The sequence below is a fragment of the Gymnoscopelus microlampas genome (assembly GCF_963454915.1).
Source record: "Gymnoscopelus microlampas genome assembly, chromosome: 7".
In the NCBI taxonomy this organism is placed as follows: domain Eukaryota; kingdom Metazoa; phylum Chordata; class Actinopteri; order Myctophiformes; family Myctophidae; genus Gymnoscopelus; species Gymnoscopelus microlampas.
This window is the reverse complement of record NC_139944.1, coordinates 47,705,605-47,719,623: the sequence shown is the minus strand read 5'-3', so window position 1 is coordinate 47,719,623 and position 14,019 is coordinate 47,705,605. Positions and strand designations below refer to the sequence as shown.

The following is a 14,019-nucleotide window of genomic DNA, read 5'->3' as shown; positions in this document are numbered from 1 at the left end:
ACAAGGTGGAAAAAAACTCCATCAAAAAGGCTAAATTCTTCCTCAAGCGTATATAGTTGTTCCTCATTTATCACACATTGTTTTAAGTGAAACGATATATCCTACTGGGTGTCTGAAGAGTTTTAAAATCAGAAGTCATTTACTGTGATCTTAGAAAGTCAAACTCATTTCCTACATCAGTGGTTCTCAAACGTTTTCATGTCAAGGACCCCCAAATTGATACCTATTAGCCGACGGACCCCCATTTGAAAAGATATGCCAGGGACAGGGACCCCAGGGACAGGGATTTTTACGGCTCCCATTTAATGGCATTTCTATCTCTGGGACCCCAGTTATATTGTAAAATCAATGTTAATTTAACTCTGAGAGTGTACAAATGGAACCAAATGGACCCTTACGGGTCCATTTGGTTCCATTTGTACACTCTCAGAGTTACAGACCCATAAGGGTCCATTTGGTTCCTAACTATCCATCATTTAGCTGGGGACCCCCTGGAGCTCCCTCGAGGACCCCTGGGGGTCCCCGGACCCCACTTTGAGAACCAATGTCCTACATTATTATGAACCAAATATAAAGTTTCAAGTGCTAAAACTAGAAGAGTGCTCTACTCGAAGCGTAGATCTCTGCCAGCCAGGTCGGGTTGCCTAAACAGGGCTGTGTCAGTCGTGCCGTTGTCGGGACACGAGGAAGCAGCGGTTGGAAGTGGTGTTGATACGAAAAACGGTGCAACCTTGTGCTCTTGTGGCGCCCCCTACGGTCAGAAGTGAAAGTGCTTTTGGAGTAGGCCTGTCAAAATTATTACTTAAAGGTCTAATCACAATTATTTGAGATAGTCGCACTTATTTTTTGCATAACCGTCATCGTTTCCATGTTAAAAACTGTCCAACATTTTCAAAAAAAGCAGAAATAGTTGATCTACAAGCTTACATTTGTGACGCGTTGTAAGCTTGTAGATCAGCTATTTCTGCTTTTTTTAATGTATAAAATTATGAAATACGTCAATAATGTCTTTGTATATTTCAGTTATTTGTCATATCTGCCCTATCCAATTTTCTATTACGAGGCCTAAAAGGCTTCATAATGTCCCAATGTTCAATGCCAAACACACAATTAAATCGTTAATCGCAATTATTTGAGTGACAATAATCGTCAACTTGATTTGTAATCGTGACAGCCCTATTTTGGAGGTGCGCTCTATAGAGGCCCGGTCGTTTTCTCCATCTCACTGCAAGGACGTTTTCCACCTTTCTACACGTTTTTCCACCTTACAGTTGCCATCTGTTGAGCCTAGCTGTTAGTGTGTATGGATGAAGATATGCGAGTACATTTTCTTGGGTTAACAGTTTACTGCCAGGTGAATTGTCGTTTTGTTTGTATTGAAGGGAAATACTTTGTAATACAATGTGAAATATTATATACATTGTGACTCAACGCCGATATACTGTATATAAATAAAAGTGCCTTAATAGGACAGTTCCGTGAGTGCTGGTATTCTCTTTATTTGTTGCAAAGTTACTTTTCCAGACTGTGAACCCGGTTAAGAAAGTTCAAATGAGTTGGAGTCGTGCTTGCACCCTTGATGTAAAGATACTCTGTGTTTACCCTCCAGTAAAGTCTATTACACAAAGTACTGTCTCCAGGTCCTGACTGACACCCCCATTACTGGTGAAACTCCTGAGCCAGCTAGATAGTTCACTATCTATAAATCTGTATAAATGCACCATTTACTACACTGGGCATTTAGAGGCGAGCGTCTTGTGTTTTCAGCCGGTAAAAAATGCTTTGGTGGACACATAGCCTTGAGAGCATCATGTGTTACTATTTCATCGGCCAGTTCCCTTCTATCACTGTTAAAAAACAGAACTCGCCTTCAAACCATGCTTAATGCTGATAAACACTCAGAAGCCTCTCATTCTACTGTATGAGGAGAGGTTCAGAAGCAACACCTATAATATCATAGAGAAGGAGAACAGTACCCATGTCCTTTATCCCTAGGTTCAGTTGCTTCCCCTTGGGAGAGCCCATAAATCTTGAATGGCTACACTACAGTTTAGATGAAATCAAATATGCTTTAGAAAGGAGCACAGTTTTTCCAAACAAATGCAAGGCAGGCAGTCACATAATATATTGTATAATAATTCAAAGGAACTTATAATAATAAGCCAAATAGGTTTTGGTTCAGCTAATTCTGCCAATACCTGACTCGGCTGTATCATTATTAAATCCTCTTTGAGTGACTGCCACTCTCTGCAAGTTACAAAGGGAAGCAGAAAGTATTACTCGAGAATAAACTGTTCCTCGAGTTCAGAGAAAAACTCATGCCATTACTTTAACCATAAATCCAGCAATTCTTTAATACTCAGTGGGGAGCTGGGACAAAAATAAAATGGTAAATGGTGCATTTATATAGCGCTTCTATCCGAAGCGCTTTACATTGATAGTGCCATTAACCCATTCACACACACATTCATACACCAATGGCGGAGGAAACCATGCAAGGCACCAACCTGCTCATCGGGAGCAATTAGGGGTTCAGCGTCTTGCTCAAGGACACTTCGACACTAACTCTAGGGGAGCGCCCCAGCCCGGGATCGAACTGGGAACCTTGCGGTTTTCCAGCTCACACTACCCGGCCACTCTACCCCTGAGCCACTGCCGCCCCTACAAGTCGGCAAGTCAGTAAAACTCAAAGATATGGATATCATGGGACGGTAAATAAACCAGTGGTTCTCAAAATGGGGGCCCCAGGGGTCCTTGAAAGGGGTTCCAGGGGGTCCCTCAGCAAAATTAGTTAAAATAGCATCAACATCAGTTTTACCAATTTAAATCCTATTTTATGCTTCAGCAGCTATTCAAAAATAGCCAATTTGCAAGCTCAAATTGGAGCTTGTAGATTGGTTATTATTTTTTGATACACTTCGAACAATCATGAAAATTAAAAGCAAAATAGAGAACCGAAGTCCTGACGTCACTCGTTCATCCCCTGGGTCGTGGAAGTAATATCTCTATGGAGAATAACATTGGGTCATCTTAAAATCGTCTCATATAAGAATTGTGGTCCAAAAATAAACAAACTGTCTCTGCGATTTTGTCGGGGAGGAGGTTTATGATAGTCAGTCTCTCATATTTGATACAGTCTGTTTCTGGCAAAAATTTAATTTATTCGGCGGCGGTAACAATAGCGTTTTCTCACCGTCAGTTGATGCTTCATATCCATAAGAGTCAAATCGCTGGGATCATTTTTTTATGTTTGGAACACAGTTCTTATTTGACGTGATATTAAACAAGTCTATGGGAATTCAGAAAGGGGGGGAAACACGACCCAGGTAGGATGCGTAAATTAAATCAGACTTCAGTGCTCTATTGGAATAATCTTGCCATTTTGTAACACAAATCGTGTCTTATGGGGGCCCCCATAAGGTACAAAACAAAATCCTTACAGATGGGGGTCCATGGCCGAATAATACGTATCAATTTGGCCTGTCCTTGTCTCCTCGACATGTAAATGTTTGAGGATAAACGACGCTAACGTTCTTTGCATTGGTGTGTCAGAAAGAACAAAGTGGGAGCACGGCAACGGGACAGACACACCTCGGTGTGAGGCGGGCCGTGTCAGCTCAAAGTGTCTCACTAGTGTTAACCCATTCAGACCGGGAACGCATCTGTGTGTCATTTTAAGATTTCTTTGGCTATTGAAAAATAGCAGATATACAAGCTCATAGTGCGGCACCGAGTGCCGCACTATGAGCTTGTAGATCTGCTATGTTTTGAAAAATATGTGCAAATATTTGAATATATATATATTTTTTAAGCGAACATTTAAAAAAAAAATTGGGGGCCCTTGACATGAAAAGGTTTGAGAACCACTGATTATAGCAACATGTTTTTTTAAACTGTTGTGATTTAGAAGACATTTGTAGAATCCCAGATTTGAGTTACAAATTTTCGCTTTAAAAACTTCACAAATGTTCAAGATTTTTCAAAAAAATAGCAGATCTACAAGCTCGTAGCGCGGCAGCTCTGCTATTTTTGAATAGCCCAAAGAAAACTTAAAACGACACTGGGATGCGTTCTTCCCGGTCTTAATGGGTTAAGTTATGGCACCATTTCACATGAACTGACAAACACTGGGTTGAGCTCTGGGTTTGGCCCCGTGTACAGCACTCTCACAGGGAGAGGCAGACGGCGTTTGATGGAGGTGAAGAGGAGGAGGAGGAGGAGAGAGGGAATGGAATTACTTTGCTCCGACAGAGGAGAGGAAAAACTCCTCTCTCTCTCTTTTCTCTGAAGGAAATGCTCAGATAACAGAGCTCCCCCCCATAGGAACGAGAGGGGGGCCCCGCCAAACCTCAGGGGGGCCCCACAAGGAACCTCCAGTGCCTTTTTGCATGTGGAACCATTTAGAGGCTGGACATGAAGGGCTTTTCTACAGCTTGTTTACCCAACAGACATGTTACCCTGCACAGTCAATGACTACAATCTGACCTGCCTGCTCCTTTGCTATCTTTGACTAATAGATGAATAGTAAAAACAACATTCCACCGCCTGGAATTTCTGTCAGAAATCCAGGTGTGCAAAAAAAAAAAGGTGAAGATGTGCCTTGCGTACAAGTGGTGGAAAAAGTACTCCAACGTTGTTACTTAAGTAAAAGTATCAATACTGCAATGTAGAAGTACTCTGTTACAAGTAAAAATCAGGGAATTCAAAATTTGCTTGAGTAAGAGTACAAAAGTATCAAAATGTACTTAAAGTACCAAAAGTAAAAGTACTAAAATGTTTGAAAATAGCAGATCTACAAGCTCACAACGCGTCGCGACGCGTTGTGAGCTTGTAGATCGGCTATTTTCAAATAGCCTAGGTATAAAATAGGGCTGAAGTGGTTAATCATTTATATCATTTATATCTGCAAAGTAACTAGTAACTAAAGTGTTCAAATAATTGTAGTGGAGTGAAAGTACAATATTTGCCTCTGATATGTAGTGGAGTAGAAGTAAAAGTACTGACAATTTGAAATACTCCAGTAAAGTAAAAGTACCTCAAAATTGCACTTAAGTACGGTACTTGAGTAAATGTACTTCGTTACTTTACACCACTGGTAGCTTTCTGCAGCCAAAATCCTCGTAGAGTTAGACAAAAAAAAGCCTGAGGATAGAGAGAGCGGCGGTTTTGTTTGCCGTTGTGGCCAAATTCCCTTTCACACTCATCACAAGACAATAAAAAAATCATACCTTCCCCCCACTTTTTGAATCAACACGGCATTCCAAGGTTCCAAGCGCTACAGGGGAAAATGAATAGCTGTATGGAAAATGTGTTGTGTGGAACTATGACATTAGGAATAAACAGTGGCAGGTTTCGGTCGTTACCAAAAGGTCATACAGACAGAGACGGAGTGGAGCCTTGATCTTCCAGCGAGCAACAATAACGCATTAAGACCTAAATCCTAACAGTTTTCTTTAAAAAACGTATGTTTCTATATCAGTGGTGCTCAAACAGTTTCATGTCAAGGACCCCCAAAATGATATGTATTTGGCCGCAGACCCCCATCTCAAAATATTTAGTTCCAGGGACCCCCCAGAAGCAAGGATTTCAGTTAAAAATGTTCGCTTTAAAAGAATATAAATATATTAATTTGCACACATTTTCTCGATTTTTCAAAAATAGCAGATCTACGAGCTCATAGCGCGGCACTCGGTGCCGTGCTATGAGCTTGTATATCTGCTATTTTTGAATAGCCAAACTGTAAAATAATGCTTTTTTTTAGCTCAAATCAAAAAATGACACAGATGCGTTCCAGGTCTTAATGTGATAATGGAGAAGAAATACAGTGACCTCAGCCAGACACACTGCATTGAGCCGTTATGTTTTATGTTTCTTCACTTGCCTTTCACTGATCCTTACCATACGTGAGATGACCTACCTTGAAGCTAATTTGCCACGAGCATCCTTTTTATTTGATCACATTGTGATTTATTTATCGTCTTTGCAGGATTGTCAGCTGTCAAAACATTATTCGGGAGATTATAGGTGGGAGGCTTCATGACTACACATGACAAGTTTGCTGAAGAGCTTAACCCAGGGGTCTTCGACAGGGGGTCCGGGACCCCTAGGGGGTCCTCAGAGTTACCACAGGGGGTCCGCCAAATCTTTGTGTGATATGATTTTTTTTTTTTACATTAACCACTTGCACCCTTGCATCCCTTTTTTCTGAGGAGAACTTAAGCCAAAAATAGCCGATCTACAAGCTCACAACTGCGAGGCGTTGTGAGCTTGTAGATCGGCTATTTTCGGCAAATAGGTATATGTGCTTCATCTCTCTCTCAGCTAGGGGGTCCTTGGCCTGAAAACGTTGAAGACCCCTGGCTTAACCCATTCAATCCTTATGTCATAAGTCGTAACCCAAGATATCACGATCCGAAGATTTGCTGCTTAACTTATTACTGAAAGAGGCTGTATCTCGGCTCCTGTGTACTTTTTTTTTTACTATGTATTTTTGGCCCAGACATGTTATTTTCAAAAGGCAGACAATTAATGTCAACGAGGTTGCGATGACCTCGTTGACATTTGTGAAACCACACTGTGATTAGCAACCACCAGGGGATCGATCATACAGGAGATAAATATTCTGTGACTAATTGAAAATCTAAGAAAAATCTCTGGCACTGAGCAAACACAGCCAGAAATAAGTCTGGCACTGAATGAGTTAAGGTAGGGTAAGTGATTTACTTTGGTTCAAACAAGTGTTAAATAGCTCTATATTCTGATAGTACTCATTGCTATAGAGTGTTTGTTCAGTAAAATGATGTCTCTCCAGCTCTTTATTAAACAGAAAATGCATTTTCAGTTCTCTCTACTGATTGGCTTAAATTTCGTCACCTACCTGTTTACTAAAGAGCTGGAGAGACCTTTGTGACCGAACAACGCTCTGTAGCAATGATTACTATCAGAACATAGTACTTTAACCTTTTAACAAAACAAAACAAAATTACCGAAAAATATCACTTACCCTTACCTGTAAGTATTTCAACTGTTCCTCATTTTCCTGGAACCATTTAACGGCCTCCTCTCAAGGACCCCAGGGGTCCTCAGACCTCACTTTGAGACCAGTGTTCTTGGAGAGATAATATTCATGTTTCCTAGAAAGACTAGGGTACAGTATTCAATTTAACCCATTAAGACCGGGAACACATCTGTGTCATTTTTTAAAATGTCTTTGAATATTAAAAAATAACAGATATACAAGCCTATCGGTGCCGCGCTACAAGCTTGTAGATCTGCTATTTTTAGCTATGCTATACCTTTAGGTATAGAGCGGATCCTGCTCTATACCTGTCCGTGTTCACTGTCAACGTTCTGATTGGTCAGGTGCGTCAACAAAGTGATTGGTCAAGCTTCATGTGACACGTGGCTATAAACACATTATAAACACTTATCGATGACAAAGTGTATCAAAGACGCCGCTACCTTCACACAGGGTGTGATTTTTCTTAAAAATCGTGGCATTTGTGAAAATCTTTGAATAAATATTTTTTTATATTTTTAAATATTTTGTTCTAGGGACCACCAGAAGCAAAGATTTGAGTTACAAATGTTCACTTGTACCGGTATATATTCAAAGGTTTGCACAAATCTTCACAATTTTCCAAAAATAGCAGATCTACAAGCTCATAGCGCGGCACTCGGTGCCGCGCTATGAGCTTGTAGATCTGCTATTTTTGAATAGCCAAAGAAATCTTAAAATGACACAGATGCGTTCCCGGTCTTAAGGGGTTAAAACCAACGTCATGTCCAGGATAAGGCACTGCCTGTGTATACATGACAGCCTGTGGTTTGTATTGTTGGATTGAATGCTGCCAGGGCACACTCCAGTGCTTCTTATCACAGATGTCATCTGTGATGTCATCCAACGTCATCCACACCATACAGGGGTTGATGAACATTCATTCAGAGCTCGAACCGACGGCTACTTTAACCCATTAAGACCTGACTGAGGCAGATTCTACAAATGTCTTCTAAATCCTAGCAGTTTTCTAAAAAATATCTGCCAATATCTTTTTTTTCTCCTTTAAAAAAAAAAAAGCAGATATACAATATACAAGCAATGAGCTTGTAGATCTGCTATTTATTTTGAAATCATGAAAATGTGTGCACATCTTTGCATACATATTTGTACATTTGTAACTCAAATCTTTGCTTCAGTGGTGCTAATTTTTGTTCATGTCAAGGACCCCCAAAATTATATGTATTTGGCCGCAGACCCCCATCTCAAAATATTTTGTTCCAGGGACCCCCAGAAGCAAAGATTTGAGTAAAAAATGTTCGCTTTAAATATATATATATATTCAAAGATTTGCACAAATGCTCACGATTTTTTTTAAATAGCAGATCTACAAGTTCATAGTGCATCACAAAGTGACGCGCTATGAGCTTGTAGATCTGCCATCTTTGAATGGCCAAAGTATAAAATAATGTACTACATATACCGTATATATATATATAGCTAAAATCTAAAATGACACAGATGCTTTCCCGGTTTGAATGGGATAATACAGTAACTGTGCAGAATCAATTTCCACCCCTGTGGTCGGTCACACATACAAGAAAACATTCTGTTCCTGTCATAAGAGAGACCTGCCAGCGCACTGTCATGTTATTATGGCAGGTGAAAAAAACACTGTGACAATAATAAGTCATGGCCACCGCAGGCAGCAGCACATTGGAGGAGATATATTCATGATGGGGAACCCAGCTGTGTAAAGAGCTACTTTGTCTCTCCTCTGCCAAAAACAAAAAGCTACACCTTGACTTGAATTCAAACGGTTGACAGTAGTAGTAGCCCCGATACTCTTCCTTCTCACAGACAGATACACATCTGACAGTCAAACAGACAAACAAAACAGTAACAACACATGAATATTAATCGTCTTTTGGGGATGATGAAATCCTTTTTTTTCCTTTTGAATGCAGTCGCTTATTATTAGTAGCACGGCTTCTAACTTAGATGAAATATTTTTGGGAAATAATTGAGAGAAGAAACCTCGGGCTGAGAGAGAGGGGAGACATGCAAGACATGGACAGGAGTTGGATTTGAACTTGGGACTTTGTGACTCACATATAGGACCACAATGGAAACAAGTCCCCAGGACTTTTTTTGTGATATCCTTTTAGCCTTAATGTCTGTACCTCATGCTATTTTTCATTTCTGACTAATAAAGTATTCAATCAATCAATCAAATCAAACAAGGAGCATAATGGTCAGTGCACTTACTGGCTGAGTCACCAGTATTTTCCTATAGTTAATTGTCCAACACATTTTCCTACCATTTCTACTACTAGATCATTATTACATTACATTACAGTCATTTAGCAGACGCTTTTATCCAAAGCGACTTACAATAAGTGTATTCAACATAGGTAGGGAACGAAAACTACTAATCACCAGAAGTCTTAAGTGCATTTCCTGCAAAAAACAAGCAACCAAGAGTATACCTAGCGCTAAGGTAAAAGTGCAATATATCAGCTACCTACTTTCTTAAACAGATGAGACAAAATAGCATTATAGTCTGATTGGAAATGGTGGCACTCTTACTTAGTAGTGTTTTTTTTGTGTTCCATGTCCCAGTCTACTGACGATGTAGGTGCTTTTACTATATATATTTTTTTGCTTCATGCCAATATTTGAAGCCCATAGCATGAAGATTCACTCTATTCAGTCATAACACATGGTGTACTGGTCGTGTAAAAGTATGAAAAACGTTTTGTATCCCTCATAGTAATTACCTGCATAAAACTGATTAATATTGTCTATTTTGTCATCAATCATGTTTGTTTATTATTTCTGATGTCTTAATAGATTGTCCGCGTTATAATTGCTTGACATGTGACAGGTGATCAATCACCTGTGGTTAGTGCTGAGAAAGCTGCTGTGTGAGTTGAAACACTGTTGTATTAGAGCATTGGTTCTCAAAGTGGGGTCCGGGGACCCCCAGGGGTACTTGAGGGGGTTCCAGGGGGTCCCCAGCTAAATGATGGACAGGAACGAAATGGACCCTTATGGGTCTGTAACTCTGAGAGTGTACAAATTTGTACACTCTCAGAGTTAAATTAACATTGATTTTACAATATGAATTGGGGTCCCAGAGACATACATACCATTAAATGGGGGTCCGTAGCCTAATGCATGTCAAACTGGGGGTCCTTGAAATTAAAATGGTTGAGAATCACTGCTTGAGCCGTAAAAAAATCTTCTCTTATGGGGGTCCCTGGCTTATCTTTTCAAATGGGGGTCCGCGGTCTAATAAGTGTCTATTTGGGACGTCCTTGGCACGAAAAAGTTTGAGAACCACTGTATTAGAGTAACAAGTTCTAGTTGTAAGCTCGGCAGTGTGTGGGATCCACTGCTTTGTTCTTGCATGCTGTCGCTTAAAATTACCTTGTTAACTGATCCCGTTAGATGCTGTAAAAAATAATTGTGCGACAAGCTGCCAAACCGCTGGGATGAGCGGTTATCTCTATGAACACAGGACACATAAGTTAACCCATTAAGACCTGGAACTGAGTCATGTTTAGATTTGAGCTAAAAAGCATTATTTTACACTTTGGGCTATTTTTGAGAATTCATGAAAATGTGTGCAAATCTTTGAATATATATATTTTTAAAGCGAACATTTTTAACTCAAATCTTTGCTTCTGGGGGTCCCTGGAACAAAATATTTTGATGGGGGTCCGCGGCCAAATACATATAATTTTGGGGGTCCTTGACATGAAAAAGATTGAGCACCACTGATATAGAAACATAGGTTTTTCGGAAAACTGTTGGGATTTAGGAGACATGTAGAATCGGCTTCAAGGTCTCAATGGGTTAAATAAATATTCACACTAGATGTGTCAGTAAGTTACACAGAGCAATGTGTCCGAGCTCACACTGAACACATTCTCATGAACACTTACTCTATAACGTCTCTTCTAGATGCTACAGCGCTGTGGTTTATTAAACTAGAGGCTTCTAAAACAAGACCAACGGGGGCTAATGACAGCGTGGCTTCCGTGTGGATCTCAGCATGATGCAAAGTCAAAGTCAAAAAAAGTCAAACAATATTCACTGTTCAGGAAGGATGTTGTGTTGCACGATATAGCCTGTCCTAACCGATGCTTAGTTGTATCTTAGGACGCTGGTGTGGGCGAGCACGTCACTTTAAGCCTCGATGATGAAGGTAGCAGCGGATCTCAAGATGGAGATCAGGGGAGGGCGAGGGATTAAAGTGCTGACCTGCTCAAGGTGCCTACAATGACATAAAAAACACGGTGAAGCAGCATTCTGCTTCTACGGACCGACAGCGTGGAATAAACTCCCATTATACCTAAGACAGGCAGCCTCTGTGGATAGCTTTGAAGCACAGCTCAAGACCTACTTCTTCACTCTTGCTTTTAGTTGATTTTTTGGTTGATTTTTAAATCTCTGTGTTGTGATCCATGTCCTCACTGTATTGCCTGATTCACTGCCTTTTGCTATTATTTTAATGTTGTTTTATGCTTTTGCTTTTCTTTTTTTGCTTTATATATTAAATTAGTTGTAATTGTAATTGTATTCTTGCTCTGTAAAGTACTTTGAACTGCATTTCATGTCACGAAAGGTGCTATACAAATAAAGTTATTATTATCATTATTAACCCTTGAATTTACGATGGTAGGATGGAAGTAGCACAATATTCTTTCTGGTACGACCTGGGTGTGTAAGTTCCAGATCCCGGTGCCTGATAATGGCGTTCGTTGGCCGGTGACTATTCTCGCCTACAACGGTTGTGACGCTATAGGATTGATAGTCTCCTTAACTTGGACCTTCGTTATGTCTCGTTATGCTCTCTATGGAGCAGGTATATCTTCTTCACCTCTCGGAGATATCTGGTATTCCGTCGGGGTCTATCTTGAGAATATTCTTCTATTCGTCTGGCAGCAAAAGAGCAAAGAGCAGATTGGTTTGTGTCTCACGCTCTTCTATTCTGGTAGCCGAGCAGAGCCTCTAGGAGAGGGATGACTGATATCTGGAGGCGTGACGTCACACACTGGCATTGTGCCCAAAATTAGGTGCTTTCGTGCCAGGCGTCGTCAGGGTTGCCAGATCTGCTTATTATAATTTCTCCCGCAAGATTTCATTTGAAAATAGCCGATCTACAAGCTCACAACGCGTCGCATCGCGACGCGTTGTGAGCTTGTAGATCTGCTATTTTCAAATAGCTGATGTATACGTTGAAGTGCTCATGTGGCCCATAGTCGCTTCTTTTGGGCTGGCTTTCCTAGACCTGGTTGCTTGTTTCTCTAACAGAATCTGGCAACACTGTCAGGGAGCTTTTAACTGAGAGGCAAAAATCTGTGGATAGCTGTGTATGACCAAATTACAGTGCATTATGCAATTACCTGCAAAGGCAATCGACTGCATGAGCAAAAAATGGTGCTACAAGAAACCTTTCATGTACCCGTCCTCCTGATATTATAGCCAACACAACACAGCAGCAGAAAGCATTCACATGACCTTGTATTTTTCAGCAGAATGTGTGACTGGTTTTAATAAACACTTGCAAGGATAACACAGAACTACTCACTCAATGGTTGGGGCAGGCTCTGGTCCAAAGATGTCTGAGATGGAACTAAAAGGAAAAGAGGAGATGATAAAGTCTTACGATCAAGTGAGCAGCATTTCATTGAAACAATTTGAGAAAGCTGTGGCTCCACAAGCTTTTTAGTTTATTCACCAGTGTCCATAACATCAACATAAACAAACTGTTACATAGTTAAAAGGTGATCAAAAAGAAATATGCTGAAGCTAAAAAGCGTATAAATGCCTATCCTACGAACATAACCTTACGTTTGGTAAAAGGTAGTTGCTATGAACGTAAGTCGGCGGTAAAAAGCCAAACAAAAAATAAATTCCAGATTTAAATACATTTAAAAAAAATATACAATCCCACACCCATCAATAAGCGTGTCATTATGTAGATCTATATGGATCCATACATGCAATTATACACTACATAATTAACTCATTCAGTGCCATTGACGTGTAACATGTACATTTTTTCCAAAGCCCAGAGTGCCAAAGACGTGTAAACATGTCCAAACCGTGTTTTCAGTGTTTTTACGCTGTTCCCCAACCTGTGAGTGATCCTATGCCAACCAAACACTCCAATCTAATGTTAAAGGCTTTAGAAACATTTACCTTTCTCTGCTTAGTTTTTTTTCCTGCGTTTTTGGCAGAGACTTTCGTCTTTTGCGACACTTGGTGTGTCGATCATCCTGGAACGAAATATTCTGTGGCTCTTGGAAGGTTAGTAAAAATGCTCAAAAACGCTGGCACTGGCTGACTTAATTAATACATTCATTCTGGCACTCAATGAGTTAATCATTACATTTTAATTTTTATCAACATCATACATTTTTTTTTAAAGATATTTTTGGGGGCTTTTATGCCTTTAATTGACAGGACAGTAGGCTGACAGGAAACGGGGGGAGAGATGGGGGGGTTGACACACAGAAAAGGTCGTCCGCTAGCCCAGCGGTCCAGGCGCTGGGCTAGCGATGTTATTATAATAATAATCATATTATAATAACATCATCATCCTCATCACCACAACCACCAATATTACCATCTCTGCCACCATCGCTATCATCATCACCACCATACTACCATTATAATGTACACTATATTGTACAGTATTTAGCCAAGATAATACATTTGAACAGTTTTTTGAATTGAGTGACATTAATGCTGTGTTTTGTATCCTCAGTCAAGCCATTCCATATCTCCACCCCACAGACAGACAGACAGACATGCACATCAGGGGTAGAGTCAGTCAGGGGCCTTTAGTCACCACAGAGAACTCAAAAGACCTGCCCCACTATAAATACATCTGAATGCTCCACGATCCATCACTGATAGCCATACTTTGTATATGGAGTGATAAGTCACCTCAGTGGCTGTATTAATCCATTAAGACCGGAAAAGCATCTGTGTCCTTTTAGATTTCT

General features: G+C 40.3%; 1 protein-coding gene across 1 annotated transcript in view; it reads right to left on the bottom strand.

Moving 5' to 3' along the window:
• rad18 (RAD18 E3 ubiquitin protein ligase) overlaps positions 1 to 14,019 on the bottom strand; it is a gene marked incomplete at its 3' end in the record, with an annotated part of 93,597 nt that overhangs the window by 3,355 nt on the left and 76,223 nt on the right. Inside the window, exon 12 of the mRNA XM_084063446.1 lies at positions 12,597 to 12,641. Coding sequence (XP_083919572.1) covers positions 12,597 to 12,641 — 45 coding nt within the window. The remainder of the gene's footprint in view (positions 1 to 12,596; positions 12,642 to 14,019) is intronic.